Below are 27,872 nucleotides of genomic sequence, written 5' to 3'. Positions count from 1 at the left end.
TATCTGAAGATTTAAGTTTAACTAATTTTACATCTAGTTTAATTAGAAAATTCTGGTACTTAATTAGTTCAGGGTTGGCCAACCGTTTGATGTCCTAAAACAAAGCCATGAATCTTTTAGGACGCTATTTAACCTTGCGATATTGCCTTGAAGTAGCAGTCACTTGAAGTGACATCCACTCGGAGTGCTTATCGTTCAGACTTATATAGGCAATGGATCTTTCCAAGATTCTCTCGACCATTTTTCTTCTTGCATTGGGGCATTTAGGAAACGGGCAAGGTAAAGTAGTTTTGTTTTATTTTTTCCTTAAAGGTTTGTTTCTTCTGTCAGTTGCCTCTTTCCGCCGTCTTAATTCCTTTGATGTCTCTTTGAATCCGAAACATGGAGCAAAATTTGATTTCAGTGTATCAAATTAAAAAAAAATAGATATATGGCTAAAATTTCTATCAAGTTCTCAATATTTTTGTTGGTCTTTTCCATTCTTACAATCTGTGACTTTAAAATTGGGAATAAGAAAAGGCAAATTCCGGTCAAAGCCTCGTTGCAGTTCGTTTTTTTGTTTGTCATTATTAATTTGGCGTGTTCTCTAAATACAGTAAAACTCCACTGGCACATCAGAGTAAACGTGTACGATCATTTTCTACCGAGGTCAATAAGCTATTCAAACACATATGATTTTTGTCAAAATACTACTTTCTGCTGAAAGTTGTAGTAGTAGTAGTAGTAGTAGTAGTAGTAGTAGTAGTAGTAGTAGTAGTAGTAGTAAGCTTTATTTAAGTGTCAATCGTTCTAGCGTTTTACAGACTACTTGTTGACACTAATTAAAAACTAAGATAAACATTAAAATTGTGTGAAAATTGAAACTCTTATATAAATAAAACTCTAGTTAAAGACATGTTTAAAAACATACACTTATTTAAAAAAAAATTCTAGTAACAAACGTACTTAAAAACATACACTTACGATTAACTATTGCATAAATAACAGTTCTTGCAGCCCCGTGTTCAGTTAAGGGCGTTGCGTCCCTTCTCCTTATCCGACGTTTAAAAGTACTCGCACTATCCATAACAAGCTCCTCCTTTGTCAACTTAAAAAAATGACCATTTTAATTGACAAAGGCCAATTTAAAATACATAAGATTCATCAGCTTCGAACAATTCAAATATTTGTGAACCATTTTCCTAGCTACTTGTTCTTTCGTGGATTTGGGACTAAAATAATGCGAGTCCCAGTGTTTGCCTTGGTACAGCGTTTTTACCTTGTTCTTTTTGCTTCTTTTGCAAACTTTCGATGGATATGGCTACAACTTATATAAACGTTAATAATGAGGTTTTGCCTTTCTAAGTGCTATAATGAATGACGTGAAGAAAAACAACATTTACTGCGTTATTCTGAAAATTATTTCGCAATTTGTAAATCGACTGTTTATTTTAGCCAATTCGCAAATAGGAAGTGAATTCCTTTCCTGTCATAGTTTAAAAATTTGGTAGTTTCCACGAGCAATTACACTTTTAGAGAGTCCATAGCTAACTTTAACAAAAAACAGACCACATTGAAACTATAGTATGTTTTTGGTAATGAAGTAGAACTCTCACTCAAAAAGGAAGGAGTTTGTACGTACCATTACGGTCGTGTTTTAAAACTTGACCGTTATTTGCTCAGACGGTGACAATGTTAGTCAATGTTAATGTCAAAAATACAATGGAGTAAAAATGACATTCACGTTTTTAATAAAATTGCTCTTGCTGTTATTTCCAAATGCTGTCAACCATACCATTTCTGTTAAAAAAACAAAAGGAAGAACAATGTCAAAGATTTCTCATAAGGGTTTCGTATGGACTAAAGCAAATGATAAAAAATAGCATAATTTATTAATAGCCAGATAACCCCTTTCTCACTGCAAATTCAAATTCCATTTAAGCATAACGTATTTCTCGAATTACCAGTAAAATAAAAATCTGTAAGCCGGGATAGAAAAAGCTATTTTAAACAGCGCGCACATACAGCGAAAAATTGCCAAAATAACAATAAATCGAGATTAAAGCCGTGAATCTCGTCTTTTACCTTAGTAAGATTTTCTGACCCAAAATATTGTTTTCATTTAGAAATTTACTAGTTTTCTTTGGATTCGAGATCGATTAATGGTTTTGCGATAATGAAATTTAACATTTTCAAATAAAGTGAATCTTCTCAACAGAAAGGAAATACAGAAGTTTTCTATATGTTTTTCTGTGGACAAACATAGAAACTTGCCAAAGAAGACAGCCATACCAATTTTTTGTTAAGTGTGTGGTCAGGAAATGTATAAACACACTTCTTTCCCATGAGATATTTGCATGATTTTAAACAAACATTCTTTAATCGAAAATAGCCTATTCATAGAAATTATAATAAAGGGGCACTGTCACCAGTTACACTTCAAAAACTCAAGAACTTTACGACGTGTGGAAACTACGAATAGTGGTCCAATTTTGATGACAAAATAACCATGAAAGTGTACTGAAGCGATAAACAAGTGATATTATTGTAATGCCATCAGGAACTTAAGATCTCAACGCGAAGAAGTCAGATGGTTTTAATTTTTCATGTTTTGTTCTTGTGGACTGGAAAAACACCTAAAAAATATTATAGCTCTCTTTTTCTTTCAACAACAATTTACAAGGTGCATTTCATGTAGAAGACAACATATTCGCCAATTTTAGTACTTTGCCGAAAAGCATTAAAATCCCCGTAACAATGTCCATTTTCTCTTGTTTTGTTTTGATTCGTTTCGTTTGTATTTTTGTGACAATAGCCACATGTAGTACTCCTGTGGATGTGGTGTTTCTTGTCCTATCACATGGCAGCATGATGGATTACGAATACACGTTGGAGAAGAGCTTTGTGATCGATACAGCGAAGAGGTTAGGACTAGCTCCAGGCAACACGCAAGCAGCCGTTGTTCAGTACGGTGAAACGGCATCAGTAAAGGCACGATTCGGCCAGTATACCACCATGGCCAAGTTCACCGAAGCTGTTAATGCTCTACGTCACGTGTATGATGGGTTACGTCGACTGGATAAAGGGCTGCGTGTAGCACGCTCTGAGCTCTCCCGAGGAGGACGAAAATATGTCCCTAAGCTTGTACTGCTAATAATTAACGGCCTTACATATGCAGATGGCAATGTCTTGCGTCAGAGTTACCAGCCCTTGAGGAATGATGGGGTTTATGTTGTTGCCGTGGGTACTCAATATAGCCTCAAACGTGAACTCCAATTAGTGACAGAGACTGACGATGACATCATTATGGTAAAGGACTTCCGAAATCTGAAGAGCGATGTTGGAAAAATAATCAGCAGGGCCTGTTATTTAATTAGTAAGTGCTTAAGTTTCGCCAAGAGCGAGGTGTAGATCTGAGGACCTATACTCAATTATGTTAAACAGGTGAAGTTTTTATTGCTCTCTAAGTGATCTTTTTGTGTGCCTTAACTCTTTCACTGCTAAAGTCGACTTTTCTCGACATTTGGAGGAGCAGTCAATGATCCACTTGTGACGTCATCAATTTGAAAGTCAGCAGATTTTAGTGATAAGCATCTGATAGAGCTAGGTTTGACCTTTTCAAAGAACTATTCATTTTGCGTATCGGTCGCAACCTGACAGAGCTAATCGAGAAAAAGTCAATCACTTTTTAGTGCAAAATCGGTGCTTATCAAAATCTTGCTGCATTGTGGAAAAGTGCTTTTTAAGCAAACTTTAAGGAAATTCAGGATCGTAGCATCAAAAATTCAGTTTAACGGTAGAAAAAAAAACCCTGTTTTTGGATAAATTTAGCACTGAAAGGGTTCAACTTGCTGTCGTGGTATAGTTAATAAAATCTTTAATTTGATCCAAAAATCCTAAAAGTTAACTAAACTTAGGTTTCCTTTACGCTCTGAAAAAGTTAAATCAGTGCAGCAAAAAAATGTTACATTGACCTTACTCTAACTTTTTTCATTATCCAAGGAATACACTTGTAAATATCTAATCTTAACTAACAATACAATGTTACAATAAAGGTTTTATTTTTTCCATATTTTCAGATAAATGTGCGAGCAATCCATGCCAGAATGGAGCTAAATGTGTCAATATTGTGAAAAACTATCGCTGTGATTGCAAACCAGGATATTCTGGAAGGAACTGTGAAACAAGTAAAGTACATTTATATTTGAGAAAGTAATAAATGTTTTAGTAACCGTGGAGAAAATCCTACATTTTTACACTTTCTCCAAATTAAGTCCAACTTGCACATCTGGTTCAAAAAGTTGTTTGAGACATATAACGCAATCCATGATACACCGACGGGAGTTTCAGATACACTTATTTGTGCAGGAGGCGCGTTCTAGTGTCGTTTCACGTAGCAAAACACTAATATATCAATTTAGCCAATCCTAAAAGCGGAGCTACAACCTTTTTTTTTTGCGAAAATACTCCCATTGAGATCAAGTTATTGTATATTCTCAAGAAAGATTCATAGCCAAAATAAACCGTCAACTTCAGTTGCAGAAGTTGCGCTTAGAAAAGTTATTACCCTAAACCAAAAACGCAAGGTTTGAGCTCGCGATTGAAGGGAAAACTATAACTTTGTCGGAGCTAAGCTTAATAAAAACATGACCTCGAAGAGTTGAACACTTAGCTTACACTTGACTCAAAGTTATGGTCATGTGGTACTAGTCAGCGGATACCTCGTTTTGACAACTGTCAATTGGCTATAACCTGGATGCTCAACATGAATTCGTTGGGATCTGATAAGTCGGCATTCTCCTTTCCTCAGTCGGTTTGCCTTGTGACTCCCCTCCATCTCCCCGAGAGTCTGTATAGCCAATTCTATTTTTCAGTTTTATGGGTTTACAAAATTTCCTTATCAGATGAAATGATTAATAACTTACTGACGATAATTGCAGATATTAACGAGTGTGCCTCCGCGCCGTGCAGTAATGGCGGGACATGTGTGGACCTCGTGGCAAGATACCGCTGTGATTGTAGAATGGGATATTCCGGCAAGAACTGTGAAGCAGGTAATTTCTGTATATTTCTTACAAAGTTGGTCGACAATAAAGGACTTCCTCTTCTAGAGTGTTTCTTGCTTTATATGTTCAACGCTACAAATATTTGCACATAAATATCCATAAAAAACACACGCGCCCATGCATCCTATTTTATTGCACTTAAAGGGGCTGTGTCACGAGATTTAGTGCTGCTTGAATATCTAGTGAAAATGTTGATATTGGTATTGGTTCATCTCATCTCATCTCATCTTATCTCGTCTCATCTTATCTTCAGGGGATGGCTGTATGTCTTTGAGTGTTGGAGATCAAGCATTCGACAAGGATGTTGATTTTGTTCCAATGAGTTGGTTTGAAACACCTTCAATTGTCCACGATGGAACAGGTAACACCGGAAATATTTTCATAGTATTAGACGGAGAAATCGTCTAGACGGCCAAGTCGTGTGACGATTTGTTCGTCTATTGTGAATTTAAGACGGCTTTTATGCTTTTCTTTGCGTCTAGACGACCAACTCGTCCTTGAAAATTCGTCTTCCTAGACGGCCAAATTGACGGACAGATAAGAACGCTTTGTACTTCCAAAAACGTGTTCGTCCCGTTTTCACACTAAGACGACTTTTCCCTCTAGACGATTTGTCCGTCTCTAGTGTAAAAACGGCCTTTGATCGACCGCGCGAATAGTCGATCAGCCGCCATCTTGTATCCGCCATCTTGGATTCCAAATTCTTTTACCAAAAACGTCAGAAAACCACCTAAAATTATTGCAAAGCACTCAAAATAAAAAAAAATGCCGTTGCCATGGTGATGCCAAGTTCCTAATACAACAACCTATCCTACCAAATTATTCCCTGATACATTTTAGATAGACTCCCAAAGTTTGACGGTGTTTGGTTTAATCTTGAAAAAGTTATAAACGTTCAAAGTCAGCGCGGACCACAAAAGCCACCCCCCCCCCCCCCCCACCCGATCTGAATAGGGTTAAGTCCGTTCTGTGTATGAACAAAACTCTGATATGATAAGGTCGGATAGAATTTAACGATCAAATGGAAATTTATTATCGTAGCTTATTCTATTATCTCAATTTAAGGGCTATTAAACAATTATATGCCGAAGGAGAAGTGATTTATATTGAATAATCCCCGAGAAAAAGTCGAGGGGATTTCTCGACCAATGGAATGTCTCAATTCTTATAATCATCACGTCTGAAATCATAAATCAAGCGTTTCATGATTCTAATCATAGTGTATGTTTAATTACTTAGATTAATAAGTAATTTTTTGTATTGCCCATGCCTATAGGTGGTTACGAAATACTTGGTCGGCATGTTCACATGGATTTCACTCAAGAACATCTCAAAGCAAAGAAAAAGATCAACATTGGAGATACTCAAGCGTCACCTAACAATATACGGCTAAAAATTTTAGCCGACACGGTGTATGTCAAGGTAAATGATATAACATAACATAACATGGCATGGCATAGCGGGACGTGACATGACATGACATGAAATGGTATGACATGGCGTGACATGACATGATATGACATGATATGGCATGACATGGCATGACATGATATGGCATGACATAACATCACATATATCAAAACGTAACAGAACATAACAGAATATAACATAACATAACATATAACATAACGTAACATACCTTAACGTTATATATCTTAACTTAACGTATCATAACGTGAAAAGGCCGCACCTGTGGCCAAAATAGCCCAAGCGGGAATGCCTGCTTTTGTCCTAACAGGCGGAGCTCAGCCAAAGCAACATACACTACTGGACAATAAATATGTTTTCATTAATTAACCCTCGGACGTACAAGGGGGGGGGGGGTGGATGCCACCCCCCCCCCATAAGGTTTTTTCCAAATTTTGAAAAAAACGATTTACTCTACAATGCTGAAACTTTTAGTAGCTGTTCATTCATCCTTTGCGGAAATTTTGATATGTCAACCATGTGTCCATGGTATTTGACTTTGCCATGGCAACGTCATAAATACAAGCAGGTCTTGCCAAAAATCGTCATTTTTACCATTTTTCTTAATTTTTTCCAGTTTTTTAACACAGAAGTGCAAAATTTGTTTATTTTTACATTCCGTAAGCCTTCTGGCTTGATTTTGCATCAATTTCCGTTATTTTCTGACTTTCTAAGAAAATGTTGAAATCCAAGATGGCGGATCCAAGATGGCGGCTCTAATGACGTCACGTGACGTCATGTGACGTCACAGCCAATTAAAATTATGTCATCTTGTAGAGTAAGCTAAGGGCTTTCTTCTCAGTTCAAAATAATTTCGCTACGCCTTAATATAACGAAAACTCCGGGGAGGGGTTCCATCCACCCCCCCCCCCCCCTTGTACGATGGTGGGGGTGTGAGTTTGCTTGTACGTCCGAGGGTTAAGAAGTTACTTATTTATTTATTTATTTATTTATTTATTTGTTTTCATCACTTGGAATACAGTCTCCGACTTTGTGTAAATGTAAATGTAATACAGTAGTTAACGTAGTAACGTCGATGTAAGTAAGTTTGTAAAGGTAGTTGTATCTATGTACCCATATGTAATTCTTAGTAAATTAATGTTAATGTTAGTTTTATGTAAGTGTGTGTAAATAAATAGATAAATAAATAAAAATAATAATTAAGAAGGAGCAAGATTCATAAACAAGATTTTGCGACACATTTTTTCTTGTTTTTTTTTTTTTTTTTCAATCGAATTAAAGTAGGAAAGAAATAAAAACGTTATTTGAAGGCCTAGGTCGGTCTGTATTGAGAAAAACTATACCCTCGTTTTTCCTAATACGGACCTCTTGGCTGGCAAATAACATATATATGTATTGTAACGTAACGTAACTTAACGTAACGTAACGTAACCGTAACGTAAACTTTAGTTTCTTTCGAAGTTTAGAATAGCTAATAAATATATACAAGGAGCTCATATCTTCCAGAAGTACACTAAAATATTTCAAAGGGAATATAAAAGTACGATGAACACTTAAAAAAGAAAAAGAAAATGGAAAATGTATATATAGCTTAGCGTCTTAACGAAACTGGCGCTCTATATGTTTCGTCAGAATTGAACATGCCCGTCTTTGGTAGTCTATCACAGCTATACCAAATACGTTAAGGAAAATATTTTTGCACAAACGTAAACAAGATTTATTAATGAAACATTGGGGATTATGGTGACGGCAAAATCTGTTTCTATGGCAACTTAATATGAGGTTAAAGATACACTATTTTGGACCTTTCATGACTAATAACTCAAAAGCTACTCGGTGAAAGTTTTTTTGTTTCCACATATTTTTATCCAACTGACAAAATAAACAATTTGGTAATTTTTTAAAGAAATCTGTCAAAAGGATTCAGAGATACATTATTTTTGCATAAATTTAAGGTGACTATGAATATTTCTTACAGAATTTTCTAAAAGTGTCAGATCGTTTCCTCTGTCATTTTGACAAAAACATTTGAAAAAAAAGCTTTTACCGTCTAGTATTAAAGTAATTAGCCTTAAACGGTCAAAAAATGTATTTTTGACCACTTTTGTAGTTGCCATGGCAACAAATTTTGACATCACAGTGACTCCAATTCGTTTATTGATAAAACCTTTACAAGGATGTTTTGAAACGTATCTTAAACGGGCATTAAAAAACTTTAAGGATGTATTGCTTATAGACAAAAATTTAAAACGGATATAGCTTACTTGAGTTAATTGACTCGTTCTTATACTAATTAACAAGCTATTCTGTTACTCTTTATACAATTTGATTCAAAAACTGACTTCAAGTTGGGGATAGAACATTTTTTTTATAGAATTAGCAAAAGAAAAGAAATTGAAATCTCACTGGCCGTTTAGGTATTGAATGAGTTTTAACAATTATTTTTATTGCCTTTATCATCAGGGAAACCTCAAAATAAAAGGAATAAAAAAACTGACAATTCTAAGTAGAAGAGTGGTTTTTGTAAAAGGGAGCCAATTGGATCTTAGCGCACCGAATTTGTCCCAGAGGTTTGCCGGGAATCTCCCTGCTGGCGCTAATGGTGGAAACGGAAAACAAGGAGCTAACGGACCAACAGGTAGGTCAATGGGTTTGAAGTGGAGGGAACATCGACCCTATAGGTGGTTTTTACTGTCACGCAGCTGCCACGCCGCAAAAAATAAAATACAAAACGTTTCGTGGTTTCAAGTGATGTCATCAGAAGTGTAAAATTGAAATCGCAAGTTTTTATCCCTCGCTGGCTATTAGAAATCGTTAATGAATATATTGTTGAAGGTGTTTAGCGCCTTCGCTGTCTTCCCGACAGAGTATTATGAATTTCGAAGTTCCACACAACAGGACTTTAAGATTGGCGCTAGATGGCGTTTACGTTTGCATAAAAATACCCTCGTCGTGTAATTTGGAACTATATGAATAGTCGAGGCTTGGCGAGAAATGTTTACTTCTTTTTAGAGAACATTAACCGCTTTTTTATAGCAGAAGTAAATTCCAGATGTCTTTCTTGGTTTCAAGCTGCCATATTGGTTCCCAATAGCGTCTCCATACTGTGCTGTCTAAATTGTGTGGAACATTATGACAGATCGATAACTCAAGTACGAAGTACTGTCCAGACTTGAGACTTAGATCTATGTATTTTTCAACAAACTGAAAAAAATTGGATTTTTTTCGCGGCGTGCCAGTTACCAGCTAACTTTCAACAATGTGTTTATTGAGGATGTGTTACAGCCAATGAAGGATAAAACGTCAAAGGAACTCCGCTTGATACGGGATCGATTAACCCGCACGTTCGCTCGTAACGAACAATTAGAGCTAATTAGGATTTGACATTATTATAATAAGCTTTGCTACTTTTGTGTCTGCCTTTTATATGTGCTATATGACTTGCTAGTGCCAATACAATTTCGTCATTGGTTCTCCGTATAACTTACACGTCAAGATACAGACATTTTTTAGCCTACTCTGAGACCCAAAGCCGCCTTAAGGTAAGGTAAGGTAAGGTAAGGTAAGGTAAGGTATAAGGTATTTTATTTAAAGTCGACACGTGGGGAGTAGTTGCCCAATCTCCCGAGCCAGGGGCTCATGTAAAAAACGCACTTGAGGCGGTTTAAGGCGATTTTAGCTTATTTTGCCCAAACGTTGTGATGATTTTGGGCGATTTAAGGCGATTTGGGGCGACTTTGGGCGATTTCGAGCGACTTAAGACACTTTAAGGACCTTAGTTGAGTTTCCTTAGACATGTACACGAGAATTATCATGGTACACCATAATGCATTGTTTAAGAAAATAACCATTCTATATATATAAACTATAGTCAAGCCATTTAAGGCGACTTTGGGTCCCAGATTAAGCCAACAATTACCGTTTTTTGGATTTTTCTTAAGACCTCACATTGCATTGATTATTACAGCGTAGATACCATACCAATATGTTTAAAAATTTGGAAGACGAAAAAAGTACATTTGCATTGTCCTCATATCATAATTTATGTCAGTGTTTCATTTGTTGTTTAAAGTGGAGATTTACGCCGATTTGTTGGAAGGCTACGTAAACATTTTAACAAATGGTGGAAATGGACTCAAAGGACAGGACGGGGCAAATGGTAGAAAAGGGACTAGCAGCTCTCACGAGGTACACACTTTAAAAAAGTTCTGTTTTTATTTTAAAAGAATGGCTCCTTCTTCAATTTACACCTTTCAAGTGCGAAATGCAAATTTGTGCTCTGGTATTCGTACCTGTTGATTAATCAAACATCCTAAAAGCTTAAATTACTTTAGAAACTCATGAAACCTAAATATGACATATATTTAATTGGTAAAGGTAGCACGAAAAGTGGAGATGATTACGGAAAAATTGAAAAAAGTAAACAGGACAGAATGACAGGATTAATAATGTATAAATATTATATATATTGATAAAATGTAATTTTGAAAACTAGACGCCTATTTATATACAAACAGACTATATTGGAGATTAAATACCCCAGTCAGCCACACCTTTGATTTTGTTGACATACGGCATTTTCCGTATTACATTTTACATTACATTACAGTGTCAAAGTGAAAAAGATTATCACAGTTAATCTGCTAAAGGTTATTTAACAGATTCTAGGCGTGGCTGACTAGGGTCAATTATATGTTTTATTTCAAAAGCAAGCGGACCGTAGTTCGTCAGAATGTAAATATGCTCACACAAGATGGGGATGCACAACGTTATTTCCGGGACGTCGCGGGATACGAGGAGGTGCTGGTGGAAACGGCGGGAATGCTGGAACATCAGGTAAATAAATAGAAACGACTGGAAATTTATAAAATGAAACGGTTTTAAAGACGATCTGTTTTTGAAACCTAAAATGACCTTCATCAGAGTTAGATAAATAGTTGTTGGTGCTCGCGCTACCAATCCGTGCATTCGTATGTAGGTTGAGTTTGTTGTTGGTTCTCGTCCTTGCTCCGAGGGTTTTTCTCCGGGTTCTCCGATTTTCCTCCCTCCACAAAACCAACACCTCTAAATTCCAATTCGATCGGGAATCTGAGGGCCACGGGTTTGTCAGTCGAAAGACTGTTATGTACAGCCCTCGTAAAACAATGTTGATTTATTTATTTTTAAGTGCGAGGGAACGCTTTACGTTCGTTAACAGCGTTGCTGTCCAACGTGGGAATTTACAACGCATTTCTACTGCTTAAAACCGAAAAACGGTCAAAAATTAATTTCATTAAAGTTAATTTTCATTAAAAAAAACACGAAAAGTACAAATTTGGGAAAAAATGGCTATCAAAATGCCGCTGCCATGGTGATGTCAAGTTCCTGACACAACATCCTATCCTACCAAATTATTTCCAGATAAATTTTAGATAAACACAGAATGTTTGGCAGGGTTTAGTTGAATCTTGAAAAAGTTATAAGCGTTCAAAGTCAGCGCGGTCCTCAAAAGTCGCCCTCCTGGTCTGAATAGGGTTAAGCATGGAAGAAGTGTATCTGGAAGGTACATTCTGCTATTTTTAAGCACTTCAAACACCTCCAGCCGTAAGTAAGGTGCACAGAGTAGACGAGCCATACTAAAAATTACATCTATACGAGGTGGTGAGATTTTAAAAAAAAGTTGAAAGTTCTTCAACCAATGGTAATAAAACTTCTGAGGTGCTTCGACTTTCGATGAGAAGTGGGCTAGAACAAAAAGTTTTGTGCCCCCCCCCCCCCCCCCTTACCGGGATTATTATGCTGTGTGACTGGAAAAGGTACTTCAATACCAAGCAACCTTCCCCTCTAGCTAAACTATTCTGAAATAAGTGGTAGGCAACTTAACCCCAAATAAACATTAACCTTTCAACTTCGTTTTTTTATATATGACTGGATTTATGAAAACCAGGCTAGTGAAATTTTCACTGTTGTAAATCGCCGTAAACGCGTTTTTTTTTTCCAAAGTAGACGATATAAAAACTAAAGTGAATGTCAGTCTTTTTTTCTCTCCTCCTCTCTCTTTTCTACCTTTCAGCGTTGTAGTTCATTTTTTTTCCTTTCTTGGCATGTTTTTAGGCCACATCGCAGTGTAATGTACTTGGTCAAAAACACTCAGGTCACCGGCTTTTCTTTGACCACGTTTTCATAAATCCAGTAACATATATAATCCTAATTGCGGATAGAAATCAAGCTAGTGCTATAAATATCGATATTTCGAAGGCGTGCAGAATCAACTTTAGAACGTTTGTCTAACGTTTTCAAATTTTAATCCTTTTCCATCCGAGCCATCCACAGCCAAAGACGCTCGTCAGCACTTTCAGTGCTCTAATATCGCAGTTTTCATTAAAAAATGGACTATTATTTTTAGGTTTCTTTCAACGCGAGTAAAAACTTTCGGGGTTCAAAAATCAGGTAAAATCCGTGACATAGTCCCTGTAATTAAAAACAAAAAAATGTGACGAGAGGCAAAATCTGTTTCGGACCAAGTGGCTCACACAGCTGAAGCTTATCTTGGTACCATAATGATGATGATGATGATAGTTTACGATAAAAAAACTTAAAAAAATAAACTGAACTTAACTTGAAATCAGGAAATGGTGGCAATGCTGGAAGTCTAACGTTCCACGTCAGGAAAGTGCAAGGGAAAGCAGCGCTGAAAACCTGTCCTGGTAAAGGAGCTGCAGCAGCAGAAAGTGGAAAGGGAGGGGCTGGTGAGTCACCTTTTGTTTTTGTTTTTTCGCTATTTTTAACTCGGTAAAGAGTTGTAGTGAGCGAAGTGATTTCACTCGATTCCTGTTAACATATACACCAAATGCGTGCAAGTGTTTGAATTATACATGTTCTCAGTTTGCCTACGTTCATTTCTAGTTAAATAACATAATAAATTAACATGCTTGTAATTAATTACCAGCCAAAATATTGTATTAATGTTGAAATAGGCCAAAACTTAATGTTTCTAATGATATTATAATTTTGCTTAACCTTCAAGAAACAAAAAGGAAAAAGAAAAAGAAAAAACAGCAGTTTGTGTTTTGGAAAAGTTTTGAAATCAAAGAAGGCGAGTCCAAGACGAGGGCTGTTTTGACATCATGATGTAATTATCATGTGATGCGTCATCACCATTCCACGTGACGAATAGCAAAATATAGATTTTTGGATATACTATACATCCTCTAAGTTTCATTGTAATTGTTTGAATATTGTGGAAGTTACGGAGGGCGACCTCAGAAGCCCCCCTGGGTCTGAATAGGTTTAACTAGATTGATCATTTTCAGGGGGACAGGGTGGTCGTGGAGGACGCGGGGTTAAATGTAGATATGAAAAGAAATGCCGGCATGGTGCAATATCGTCTAACTGCTGGGATGAATGTTTGCCAAATGGTGTTACGGGTGAAGCGTCTCGCGGGCCAAGTGGAAGAAAAGGAAACGATGGACGAGGTAAATATGAAATCGAAAATCTCGAATCCAAACTCATAAAAATTGGTCATTGGACGATTGATTGATTGTTTTCCTTGTTTGCCTTTGTTTGTGTGATTTATTTACACCTAATTGCAATAAGGTTGTCAGAAAAAAAATAAAAAAAGTAAGTCAAATAAGAAATGATTAAGCGCGCGCATGCATTAAATTTATTCGTAAACGGCCTTAAAAGGCCTCAAAATACCAATAAATCAATTAATCTTGTTCAGAAACCCATAATGTCTTGTTACAGCATAAAACGTTGACTCAAATTATGCAAATTAATAGTCGTGAGTTTTCTTTAAACGCTACCAGTTATAAAATTACGTTAATAAATTCCTATTTACCTTTTTCTATCTTTTTTCCTTACAACGTTATTGCAATTGGGTATACTCACTTGTGTTTGTTAGTTAGTTGGTTATAATTAGTTAGTTTGTTTGCTTGTGTATGTACCCTTGAATGAACAAGAAATATATACGCAAGTATTATTGGCTGGAGAGGGATGGGGGTTAGTTACTTTTGATGAGCTTTTTTCAAATACCTTAAAAATTCCGGTTATAAGCTTTGGGCTTTCACAACTTCGTAAGGGATTCTGGTGGGCTTATAAGCGGAGGGGCTTATATCCGGGAGGGCGGAATTAGAAAAAAAACACTTCGAAACGAGCCACGGGATTGTTGTTCGAATACGTGCTAAAGAGAAAAACGCATAATGAAGCGACATTTAGCCCTGTAGAGGTTTATAACCGGTTGTATATTGTTGTTTCCAGGTAGATGGGCCAATAACCGGGGGGCTTATAACCGGAACTTTACGGTATATATAAACGATTGTTTCATGCTTTAGCGTGCACAATCGACTTATGGTGCATAAAAAAAAATTCGGAGTACACAAAAGTAGCGTAAGATCGCAATGGAGGATAGCCGAGAGTAATTCTAGCTTATAAGATGCTCAATACACTTTCCCCGTGCACCATTTAACAATTCTACTATGAGCCCGAGTTCTCTATCGCTTACAAAAACGAGGATTGCCGACGAATAGGCGAATTGTTTGAAATTTTGTTTTTGGACTTTTAGAAATGAAACTAAGTGAAATTTTGATATCATAATCCAAGACTTCTTATAATTGTTTTTATCAATTCAGCAAGTATGAAAACTGAAATTCGCGTTATTCCAAATTTTATATGACGTCATAAAGCGGTTGTGACGTCATAACTTTTAAAATGATGCAATTTGACAAGTCCTTGCTACAGAACTTGCTTCTAATTGCACGCTATTCGTGGTGTTGATTTAAACGGATAAAATGATATATTAAAGTTCTGTTACCTTTTTGTTTGTTTTTTGTGTTCTGGTCACGTGAGTTACCAAATATGGTCATGACTACTGAAAATAAAGACAACCTCAAATAGAAAAACATGGATGGCCAAGAAATAAATCCAGGATACTAAGGGCGGCCAACATATGACGGTTGGAAGTCATCCATAGTGTTCATTTTGTAGTCAAGGTTCCCTCCATAACGTAGGACTTACAACCAATTATATAACAGCTTAACTGACCATTCAGTCTAACCAGACCAGCCATCAATTATCTTAGAAATAAAGCTTAATAACCATTATTATTTTAGTAATTTGCAGTCTATTTATTTTTGTAATTATTTATTTTAGCTGGTACGGCTGGCTCCGATGGTTATCTGGTAGCACCGTACATCCAAAAATCGCCATTCGGCGAAAGCGAAATGAAAAAATATCCATTGGCTTTGTTGAAACTAATGACGAGATACGCGGAAGACCTCATTTGGGCTAACAAGATCTCTAGCAGCGAAGCTGTGTTAAATTTCGTAATTCAGCTGACGCAGGGCAGAGAGGAAGCATCTTACCTGAGAAAAGGTTAGTCTTCGGATCTGGGTTGAAGAAACATGGAGAAAACGCCTGCGGTTTAATAGAGAAACTGCAGCATACAGTGGAACCTCGATATAACGATCTTTGATATAACGATACTCCCGATATAACGATGAAGATGTTATGTCCCGGCAAAAGTAAAATGAATGGGACGGAACCCCGATATAACGATTCCTCGATACAACGATATAATTTTACTGCCCCCTTGGCATATCGTTATATCGGGGTTCCACAAATCGGAGTGTCGTCGCTTTTCTGTTGAAAAAGTACCTTATTATAGAAAATTAACGCTTGTGTTAATTAAGGTATTTTATATTAACACGACTTAATCAAAGGAAAATCAAAGGAATCGAAGAAAAATGTCTTCCCAATAAAGGAAATTAACGCGAAAATGGGGATAGCATTTCAAAATGAAGGAAACTAACGCGACGTACACAAAGAAAAACACTTGTTGAGACAACAGGAACAAGTTTATTTCAACACTAGGCGTATAATCGGAGACGGAAACAATGTTCGTGATACTTTGAACGTTCTTCGCAGTTTTAGTGACACCAGTAGATTTCGACCGTGATGAAATAATGCTTTTTTCCTAGGAGATTAGATTGAGGCCAAAATAATTGAAGTTAAGGTTGCGGAAATTAACGTTCCACGTTAACAAAAATTAACGCGACTTAATTTAACGCGAATTTTTGAAATTCGCGTAAATTTCATGAAGCGTTAATTTTCTATAATAAGGTAATACACTTGAATTACGTACCTGATTTTGCAGCAAGTCAGCAATGGCAAACGCGCTGAACGTTACACATTTATACTACACTTTTACATAACGTCCTTTTTAGCTGATGTCGTTACTGTTTACAGGTGGGATTTCAACAAATAAATAAATAAATGAACCGATCGCTTTATCAAGTCTGACCCGACACTCTAAAGATAAATTGTCAGGCGTGGCTGGTTGTTTAGAAACGTTTGATAAAAAAAAAAAACGTTGATATACCAGAGCCTTTTTCCGTGGGTATGGCTCAAGTTTATTCGCAGATGTCTATCTTACCTATGTAGAACAAATAGCTAATGTAGAGAAAAGAGATTACAAGAATGAATGAAATGAACCCTAAATTATAACATGAAACTACTTCAGTATCTTAACTTACTTAAGAATTTGCATGCGTAAAGGGTTAAATTTCAATTTTCGTTATCCTGAAGAAACAACACCGCAATGACACTGTTTTTAATGCTTATTCCTGGCTCTTTTCTTCTATCCCAGTTGCAAAACGAAGGTTATACTTCCTTAATAAAGAAGGATTTGACCGATTTGGTAAGAACAAGATGTACGCCCCTTTAATGAAATGGGATGCCATTAAGAAAAAAATGACAATCATGAAAGATCGCGCAAAGTCGTACGAGGATGCTTATAATAGCATAAGGACGTCGATTGAAGATGAAATTTCTGAGTTGAGAAACTTGCTTCCAAACGCAACGTTGATTCAAGTCCGCAAGAAGAGAGAACAAGTCGTAGAGGACAGAAGAGTAGCGATAAGCCAGAAAGGAACTTATGTCGCAGTAAGTTGAACGTTGTACTTTCTGTACCTTGTTCCAAATGTCACGACGGCTATAAGGGCACCTACTGAATTTCTGATGTAAATTTTTTGACAACACGTCCGCGCTTCAGGCGTCTGGCAGGTTTGTTCCGCCGCTTCAAACATTTTCGAAATCATCGCCAAAAATGGCTTTGCTTATAGATCGTGTTTTGATTGGTTACGTTTGTTTGTTCGGATTTCAATAGCTGCCGCTATATTTAAGGTAAACTTTGATTTATATAGTCATAAAAATAAAGTGACGCCTTTGAAACAGGTGGTTTAGTTATATTATTTAATTACTGTATTGTTTCGATTAAACGCCGGGTACCGAATAAACGCCAGGTACTGGAGGTGGAGTGGAAAATAGGCTTGAGGTACAATAAGCTGTAGGAATATTAGCCAGATACATTTTTGTCAAAAATAACGAATAAAACCGGTTGTTTATGAAAACTGGGGTCAAATATACTGCAGGAGGCAAATAAACGCCGGGTTCACCAGGCTCAGTTTAAAAAAAAAAGCCGTGGGCGCTTAATCGAGAAAATATGGTTTCGACCTTCGTGAAGAAAATGAATTTTTTGCCAAAAGATCTGACGCCAACGGAACGCTTTCATCCAACATTTCTCCCTCCTAGAAAACATGGAGAAAAGCTCCATGAAACTTCTCAATAACACAATATATCTTTTTTCCAGTAGGATAAGAGTATTGTTGTCGTTAATAAACTATAGTTACCGTTCTTTAATTACCTTTACTTATTATTTGTAACGGTAGGCTATTGGGGAATTGGAAGCAAGTATGAACAGCTCTCTCGCGGCCATAGACGTGCTGGTGTCTAGTGTGTATGAGAAGTCCAAGTTTAATAAAGTCGACCTTTTTGCCATACTACAAGGTGTAACTGGGTTCTTGAAGGAAGTTAAAGGAAAAGATCCACTAGCAGCAATCAATGAAGCTTTAGGAGTGATTGGTCATTTTACTACTAAGTGTAATTCTGGTACACTCCAGAATATTAAGGACAAAATTAGCAAATGGATGACATTTGGTAAGGCATACACTGCTCTTAAAGACTCTAGTGATCTGGATTTTGACCAAATGGACGTTACAGCTGTACCAGAGATGATGAAGGTAATCAATCATTTTTTAGATAGAAACAATTCTAGTTACAAACGTTATTAAATCCGTTTTTCTTCGTCTTTTTGAAAGTAAACGTTTTAAACGGTTTGATTGTGCGTGTGCGCCGAGATCGTGGTGAAACGAACAAGTTTTTCAACAGCCAATCAGATTCAGGCGTTTTTGTGGCGTCTTTTCAAAATAGCCCAGAGGTCCCGATCCCTGGCGCAGACCAAAAGGATTGCGGCCTCTGTGGACAAGGTTGATGACGTCACTAGCAGGTGTTATGCGATGTATTGAAAGTGAAAATAAATTAAAACAGTCTGTCCTTTAAGAATCTCTCCACTGTTAGAGCATTATGTTTTTATCCCCGCTTTTATTGTTTTAGTACACAACGGCTTTCTTTCAACCTCCATCTTTTGAGATGCTAAACCCTAACCTGACCCTATCGAAACCTTCCAATCATTGCCCACTAGCGTGATCTTTTAAACTTGTGGTCAATGGCATGAAACCAGCGTTGGTATTGTACGGTTATGATTGGTTCATTCATAGAAAGAGATCGAAAGATTGATGTATAGAGATAGCCGGTAACGTTGTGCACGTAATACTAAAAGCGCCGTGTAAATTTATGGGATAGTAATCGTAAGAGATCGCCAATATCTTGGATTTGATGACTTCAATAATGCCATGTTACGTCAAAGTTCCAAACTCAATACATATATCGTTTAGAACTTTAAAATATCTCAACAACGTTTTGAATAAGAAAGTATTGTTTTAACTACAAAAGGCTAACCTGGAAATGAACAAGAAAAGTCTTGCAACGGACCTCGTATGCATGCTGGACGAGAGGTCATTACCCCGAGACAAGGCGAAGCTGGAGGAACTGATTGATCGGTTCTTTATTGCTGGCTCAACAAGAATTGATCTTATAGGAAAGGTCCTGGAATTAGACAACGGCATTGGAGGATTTAACTTTCATATCCGAAACTTGAATGAGACAGCAAATGATATCGAGAAGCTTTTTGATTCTGAAGGTAAGGGCTTGTTGATTATTATTGCCATCGAATCAGCGACAATTAGATTGGCTGGGTACGTCTCTGCTTGGCTACTCATCTTTTCGTGGTAGTATAAGCCGGTTTAGCCAAAATTGTTTGCGTCATGGAAGTAGAGAAATGATAACTGAAGGAAAAATACATTCGTATTGACCAGCAGTCGAATAAAAAGCTGTATTTGATCTCTCCAGCCCTTTATCTGATGTGTCTTTATCTCCTACCATTGATATTTTATCTGTAAGACAATGCTTTAATAAGTGTGTTAACATGTAACTTTCTAAAGAGCGGACAATGTTGGTGAGAATTACATTGAAACCGAGGATGCGTTTTTCACTGTTCCTCGTTTCCATTCTGCTTCCTTGTCCTCCTCCTCCTTTTCCTCCTCCTTCTCTTTCTCCTCTTCTTCCTCCTTCTCCACCCCGTCTTCCTTTTTTCTTATAGTCTTTCCTTCCTTCTTTTCGTTTTCCTCCTACGACTCCTTCACCTTCTCATCCTCCTTCTCCTCTATCTCCACCTTCTCCTCCTTTTCTTGTTCTTCTACTCCTTCTCCTTCTCCTTTTTTCTCGTCCTTTTTCTCTTTCTCCTCCTCCACCTTCTCCTTCTCCTCGTTCTTCTTCTTCCTCTTCTTCTTCTTCTTCTTCTTCTTCTTCTTCTTCTTCTTCTTCTTCTTCTTCTTCTTCTTCTTCTACTCCTTCCCCTCCACCTTTTCCTCCTCCTTCTTCCTCCTTTTCTTCCTCCTTCTCCTCCTTTTCGTCGTGATTTACCTCCTTCTCCACCTTTTCCTCCTCCTTCTCCTCCTTCTCATTATCATCATCATTGTTATTGTTTTAATTTGAAGGCTCGCAAATTGAAGATACCGTCAAACAGATGCTTCTCGATGATCTTTTGACTTCTTATCAAGAAATAGAAACAGGATTTGCTGATAGTTTGTATCAGTTGTACAAAAGTTTTGAGTTTCGCTCGCTATGGGATGAGAGCGACAAACTTACTGCATTCCAGCGACGTGCAAGTGAAGCAGCCAAAGGCACTGGGAAGCTCGCAGGAATTGTTGAGCTGACCAATGCTATGCTTGAAGTAGACAAGCTTGAAAGTAAAGCTCAAGATTGCTTCAGTAGGATGCATTACTCCACTAACACACACAAATGGTCTTTCGACAATGTCAAAGACAAAGTGGTATGTTTACAGATGTTAAAAAGGGTTTAGTAAAAGAACTTTGGTCAAGTTTTCCTGCCTTATTTTGAAATACCATATAAATGACGTTAAACGGCGTTACAATTTGCTCCTTAAAGTCGAAAATTTTTATTTGTGTCGATCTTATGCGTCTATGTTCGTTAAGTAACTCAAATTCTCAACAGGAGTGTTTTGTGGCCACAGTCAATTAAAAAAAAAAGATTGCGTCTGATGTGCCTAGTGTCCCATTATTGAACCGGAGCCTATCCAGCTACCGCAGCATTTATAATCTTCCCGCTAGTCCATCGCAGGGTCGCTTCAGCTGTAATATTAAATTATTTTGTATTCATTTTTACCTAAGGCGAGAGGGGCGCTATTAAAATAACGGGTCTTGCCCATGAAAACAACACAACTAGACTACAGCAATAATTTGAAGAAAAAAATGATATCAGTATATAATCACAATGACATAGTAGTAAATCGATCTTTTTACTTAAGACTTTTTTAAAGGTGTAAAATATTATGATAAACAACCATTAATAATAAAATAAGAACTTTTTAATGTACTTTAAAACTACTGATTGTTTATGCTTTTCTTAACTACTTCCAGATGTTTAGCGAGATTCAGAACGGCAAAACAAAGTTCTCTTTGCATATATCGGACAGCTGCAAACAGTGTTACAATGTTCGTCTGTTAAAGGTAAAGCATGTGTAACAGCTTTATATACGATACGATTATCATTATCGACTCCCTTAGAGAGTTAAGAGACCGCGACGGGGAAGTCGCGGTCACCTCGTCAATAAAATGAACATTTTGCGTACAACACAGGGAGTAATCAAAATTCATTTAGTTTGTTTTACATTTTCAGAGCTATGATATGAATTTTGTAGAGTATTAGCCAAGCAGAGAAAACAGGAACTATAAAAAAATGACGCAAGTCGTCGGCAGTTTCTGGCTATCTAACTTCAAACTCAGAGGTCTATCAACTAAATTTTGTTACACTGTAGACATGCTCGGGTACAAATATCACTGATTTTGAATAATTCAAGACAATTCTGAGACTTACGTAAGGAAGCGATTTGAAACAGACATACATAAAACCAAAATAGAATGTAAATTGTTAATGGCAAGTTTTTCCGATAGATCGGAATACAAAAGTTATTTAAGGAACGTCTACGAAGGTCTAAACCAAGGTCAGTGCACTGACCACCGATGGAATTTTTTTTAAAAGCTTAAAGCTTTTGGTATAGTAATACAAACAGTTTTAGGTATGGGCTATCGGGTTCTTCAAATGCGAGATTAAAATGGTAACCAAAACTTACAAACAATTGGTCGTGAAGTAAAATCACGCAATTCAAAAAAATATCATCACGCTTTATAACACCATATTTAGGACTGAATGAGTAGGACAGCTTCGAGTTACAGCTCACCCTCGCATGTGACACAGAATTTGGCCATTCTTTGTTGTTGTGCCAAGACAGACGACTGCTAAGAAACGTAAGACCATAATCAAAGTAGTACCCTCGCCAATAAGAAAAGGATAGAGTGTGCGTTTGATCCCAGCAAAACTTCAAGCCAAGCCTGATGTTTTCGCGGTTTTTCTAGGATGATGGGCGTTTATGTTACTTGTTTATGCGCATTCTTTCTGCGCATGCAATAAAAGTCGTAAGGCAACGCCACGCCACGTCACCTATGCGGCGTTTTTGAAGGGCTTACTTTTATTAATGATGAATGATGACCCCAAATAGGAGCATGAAGTATTCAACATGACACGAGCATGAGACAAAGAAAACGCTTTACTTGTCCCATGCTTGTCTCATGTTGAAAACTTCTTCTTTATTATTTATTACCCAGCTCAAAATTTACCATCTTCATTATTTACTACAATATATTTTACTTTATTCAATAATAGTTAATTTTCACGACCCCCATTCAAACATGTTTGTCTCCGTTTTAGATGTACGTGGAGCTTTATGGTGACAATACTCAAAATGGCAACTACCCGTCGAAGGTTTATCTGAAATTACGTCATATGACTAGCTCGCAATTTAGAGATGGAAATGGAGACATCAGGGAATTCCGGCAAGTGTTGGGATCTTTGCGAAAGTTTGAATTCAACCGTTTCGCAATAACTAACACCACTAAATGCAACGAAGAGAAAAAGAAAGGCAACAGTAAGTGATTGAGGATTTGTTCTTAATTCATATTTAATTTTTGTGAAAGTAAATTTTAACTTCGCCAACTTTTGCGCGAAAGAGACTGCTGGCGTCAATAGCACGAGATGTTTCCAATGGAAACTAGCTCTGTTGCCCCTGACAACAGCAGACTTTGGGGGTAAAACTTGGGCGCCAAACTTCCATCGTTGCATACTCAACTGGTAGGCGTAGTAAACTAAACTTATCACAAAAATCGTACAGCTGACAACAAAAATAAAATTGTGTATATCTTCCAGAGGATTCCTCTTACTGTATGCCGAAAGATGATGGTCGCTTTCAACCGATGTGCTGTCACTTCCTGAGCGATTCGCCATGTGATGACAAACTTCTTGGGGCAGTGGAATGTAAGAGTCCATTTGGAACCTACGAACTCACCATACCGATCGATAACGACGCTCCCTGCAAAGCAAGTGAAACGATGATAACGCATGCAAATTGCAAGGACTACGATGTAAGTGGTGTGAGGTTGCACAAGGTAGACCATATTCAGGGCCGTAACTAGCAAGAGGTAAGGCGAGGCACTTGCATCGTCTTAATTTTGCCCAAAATTGCAAACAAAATGTTTTTGCTGGTAAAATAAACCCCAGTTGAACAAGATTGACTTTCCTCAAGAAATACCTCATAAAAAATTCTCTGAAGGCGATTCAGAGCTTTTAGATTTCAAAATTTTTTGGAGGGCATATGTACCCCATAAAACCCACTAGCAAGATCTTGCCTCGTGTATGGAAAAAGTCTGGTTACGGCCCTGCATATTTGTATTCTTAGAACGTTATTGAAATGGAACCAGCCTCTTATGGATTCTAGCTGCGGGTGAATATCATTAAGAAAAGCTTCATGCCAATTGCATTTGGAAATATTTTCTGCGCTACGCTACATTCGTCTCCATTCGCAACTTTAAAACGAGGATAATACTGGCGAGTGCAGAAGCGGCCTTCAGGTAAGTGGGCGGCCGTATCATGCAGAGTCCAACAATTAAGCTATTGGTTTTCGTCCTAAAAATTAGCGCATATGTAGATACATTCGTCCTAAGGTAATGGCTATGTAGCCCTCGCCTAGTTCTACATGGTAAGATATTTTTTCTAGTTGGTTATGTTCAAACTTCCTGATTTCACTTCATCGGCCTTTTTTGAATGCCATCTTGGATTTTACTATTTTCCAAGAGAATTGGAGAATAACGTGAACCTATACAAAATCAGAAAAAAACATAAAATGTTAAATGTATTTTCCAGGAAAACTAGAAAAAAAAAACACTAATGAATAAAGTAAAAACTCAATTAACCTATATATAACCTGCATAAAGAAACGATTACCATAACAACGAGAAGTAACGTGGAGTACAATTAAATTGAATCTTTTGCAAGGGATAAATCAACCGCTAAGGAAACGTCTTTGTTGAATATGCGACAAAATACCTCGCGAGAGGAAGATTAAATCTACCAAAGCCAGAGATTTTGATTGCTTACTTCCCTAGATACAACTTAACAGACCAGTTGCAAAAAGCATGCTTGGCCTAGGCACAATTTGGGTTGACAAATCGTTATTCAAAAATATGTAGGATGGCATATAATGTGGCATGAAAAGCAGATAACAGTTAAATTGTTAGTTACATATTTTGTATATTTTGACACATTTCTCGGTATGTCGACTTATGATGACTCGTTATGGGTGGAAAAGCAATTTTGCTACATGGCGTCGTAATTCGTTTATCATCTTTAGGCTGCGTCACTTTTTGTAGCTAATCTAATTTGCTCTTTGTAATTCAGCGATCCCAGTTAACCAAGATGAATGTCTGGATTCACTATATGTATTGGACGGATAAATACCCAACCGGACCAAAAGATGTGAGATGCGGCAGTTCCATTTCAAGATCCCCGCCCAGGGCTCCAGCAGAATAAATTGAACCTTCCCTTAACACCGTACACGAAGCATGAAGTTACATCGAGAAAGGACCAAAAAACAAACCGACAAAGGAAACATTGATGATTAAATGAAATTGAAGTAATCATTGGTACATGAAATAATTTTATTGTTAATAAAATAAAGCCATCCATTTAAAATGCTTATTCGCTGACATCTTAACACCTCAAGCGAAGCAGAGTAAAAAAATGTGAAATATGGGTACATATTAAAAAGGTTGGGAAAGAAAAAGCTAAAAGTGTAGAATTGTATTAACACTAAAATTATATACCAAGCAAGATATATTGAATTAATAATGTTAATGAATAAATGGACGAGTTTATTGCCTAGACAGTGTGTTACTCGTTTACTTTACCTTAAGTTGAATTTGTTCAATAACGGTTTAATTTCTCCCTATGCAACAGATGTACGCCAGGTAAACCCCATGCTAAGGAATTTACTACTAGGGAACTCACTAGTAATGAATTCATTACTAGGGAACTCACTACTAGTTAACTCACTACTAAGGAACACAAAACAAGGGACCTCACAACTAGGGAACTCACTACTAAGGAACTCACTACTAGGGAACGCACTACTTGATAACTCACTACTAGGGAACACAAAACAAGGGAACTCATTACTAGGGAACTCACTACTAAGGAACTCACTACTAGGGAACGCACTACTTGATAACTCGCTACTAAGGAACACAAAACAAGGGAACTCATTACTAGGGAACTCACTACTAAGGAACTCACTACTAGGGAACGCACTACTTGATAACTCACTACTAGGGAACACAAAACAAGGGAACTCACTACTAGGGAACACACTACTAGGGAACACAGCCTAAACTCCTACTTTTAAAATCGTTACAAGACTCAAGATAAAGAGACGCAAAGAAAAATAATCCTTTTGCGAGTACGGTGAATGTTTGTTAGCCCGACTAGTTTCTGAAAACTTGCTTATTTCAGATTTAGCCCCTATAGCTTCATCTTCAGCCTGCTCCCTGAAACTGTCATCTTCTTCGTAGAATAAAACTCCTCAACGTACTTTTTAGCAAAAAATGTATACATGGGATTGAGATTGGTCTCCAGTTTTCTAAGTAGGATTTGTCCTTTCCTTTCTTGTCAATAAGGGTAATAATTGCTTGTCTTTGTGACGTTGTCATTTCCTCTAGCTGGAACGAGTAGTTAAAAACGTCGACCAGTTGATCTGCTAACTTATCCCATAAGAAGACAATACAAAGACAATACTTTTTTTGCGGTTCCAAATTGCATATGATTTTAAAATTGCTGAGAAGCTCGAGGCACCAATGGTTCGAGAGGTTTACCACCGGAATGTTTTTGTTTTCGGTATGTATTTTTGGAGTGACTATCGAAGCCTTTGAATTTGAGACGTTTTGTGGAAAATATGGCAAACTTTGAGAATCACAGCTCATTTCATAAACATGGTTCGCCATTGTGGCAGCTCAAGTTTGCTTCACTTTGATGGTTGAGAGCAATTTTACAACATGCTAATTTTCACCCAAAGAATAAAGCCTAGAGCAATATGAATATGTATTAAACGGAAGATTGATAAAATAATAAACATTTAATAAGTTCGTAATGAAAGCTCATTTCATGAACACGGGACGGCATTCTGGCAGCTCAAGTGTGCGACATTTCGCTCTGCTTTGATTGTTGAGAGCAATTTTACAATATGGTAAATTTCACCCCAAAAGAATAAAGTCTACATAAATATGTAATAGAAGATTGATAAAATAATAAACATTTAATAATTTCATATCATTTTTTTTTTTCAGTCGTATCTTAAACTTTTGCTACCTATGCCTTGATTTTAACATCTTTGTTTTTAAACCAGATGAAACTGAACGGTTTACAGATCTCTACAATGTCGACATTGCTTTAAACTGTCACTCCACTTTTTACCCCTCGCTGAACATTACACTTTTGTACCTTTGACTGTTTTGAGGTTTAGCGAAACAAAGTCCTTTTGGACAACTTAAAGGCTGTTTATGTAAAGAAAAGTTGTACTTTTATTGTACTTGTCTCCATATAAATTGGTCCTTGGCTTCAAAAGAGGAATATTTACCAACAGCTCACATTAGTGATCGCTCGTGCGAAAACTGTGACAGAGATCATTTTATATTAGAAACGTTTCCACTGGTGTTCTGATTTCTAAAGTCGCGTATCAGTGGAAATGGCGATAGCATTCATCTCTTGGTGTTGAGTTATCACAGTTAGATTGGTCATGGGAAGGGGGAGTACATTTTGGAGAGGTGATATTAACAGAGATAAACTTCTTATCCGTAACCAGAGAAACCAATGTAAACTGATTACAAATTTGTGCTATAATCACTTTCAGTTTCCTCTGAATTTGAATAACGAACTCTGCAGCTAGTTTCCAGCCTAGATTTTCGAAAAAATATGGGAACTAACTTTATGACTTTTGCTTTACATTTTTTGTTGAAATAGGACAACATGGCCCACAATATAATATCATACAATCCAATGCGTATGCATTATATAAATCAATGGGAAATAAAAATGTAAATAATTCATTTGAATTAGAACCTGGAAAACATGTATCATACACTGAACAATAACGTTAATCTCTTTATCATGAAACAAACTTTTCTATGAAATTATCAATCATCATTGCACATGTACGCCATACATTCTGCACCCTGACAAAAAAAAAAACGACAACCACAACAATAATATAGTATGCAGTAAAATAGTGCTGCGATCCCAAAGAATAGATATATCAGCCCATCTTGTCCAGCATATCTTATTATCTCCATAAGATTTTGCGTGTCTTTGTCATGGGCGATGCCGCTAAAGTTTTCAGTAGCCATAACAATAGGAGTAAATAAGAAGATTGTATGGAAACATGACATGATTACGATTATCATAGGTTTTACAATCCAAGAGACAAATGAAAAGTTCCAACCATTTTTTTCTTGAATTTCCGATAAAATATCCCACAACTTAAAGCACATGCCAAGAAAAGCATTA

The 27,872-nt window shown here is 36.9% G+C and overlaps 1 protein-coding gene across 1 annotated transcript; it reads left to right on the top strand.

The window, feature by feature from the left end:
• The first annotated feature begins 166 nt into the window (after positions 1 to 166).
• Positions 167 to 25,195, top strand: LOC144642884 (uncharacterized). Its single transcript, XM_078501984.1, has 20 exons — positions 167 to 279; positions 2,795 to 3,355; positions 4,059 to 4,166; positions 4,920 to 5,033; positions 5,299 to 5,406; positions 6,322 to 6,467; positions 8,937 to 9,111; positions 10,546 to 10,661; positions 11,183 to 11,309; positions 13,082 to 13,201; positions 13,766 to 13,927; positions 15,603 to 15,824; positions 17,098 to 17,393; positions 18,179 to 18,529; positions 19,302 to 19,548; positions 20,405 to 20,739; positions 21,347 to 21,436; positions 22,695 to 22,911; positions 23,190 to 23,404; positions 24,717 to 25,195. The coding sequence occupies exons 1-20, from the start codon at positions 213 to 215 to the stop codon at positions 24,846 to 24,848; spliced, it is 3,909 nt and encodes a 1,302-aa protein (XP_078358110.1). The 5' UTR covers positions 167 to 212; the 3' UTR covers positions 24,849 to 25,195.
• Positions 25,196 to 27,872: the final 2,677 nt, after the last annotated feature.

Source organism: Oculina patagonica, chromosome 2, assembly GCF_052425735.1.
Source record: "Oculina patagonica isolate OP01 chromosome 2, crgOcupat, whole genome shotgun sequence".
Classification (NCBI taxonomy): domain Eukaryota; kingdom Metazoa; phylum Cnidaria; class Anthozoa; order Scleractinia; family Oculinidae; genus Oculina; species Oculina patagonica.
The sequence above is the reverse complement of the archived record's forward strand: the minus strand, read 5'-3'. Positions and strand labels throughout refer to the sequence as shown.

Coding starts and splice junctions, on each gene's coding strand:
- LOC144642884 (XM_078501984.1), top strand. CDS start 213: ATGGATCTTTCCAAGATTCTCTCGACCATTTTTCTTCTTGCATTGGGG. Junction 6,468..8,936: donor CCGACACGGTGTATGTCAAG/GTAAATGATATA, acceptor CTTTATCATCAG/GGAAACCTCAAAATAAAAGG. Junction 17,394..18,178: donor AGAAAGGAACTTATGTCGCA/GTAAGTTGAACG, acceptor TTGTAACGGTAG/GCTATTGGGGAATTGGAAGC.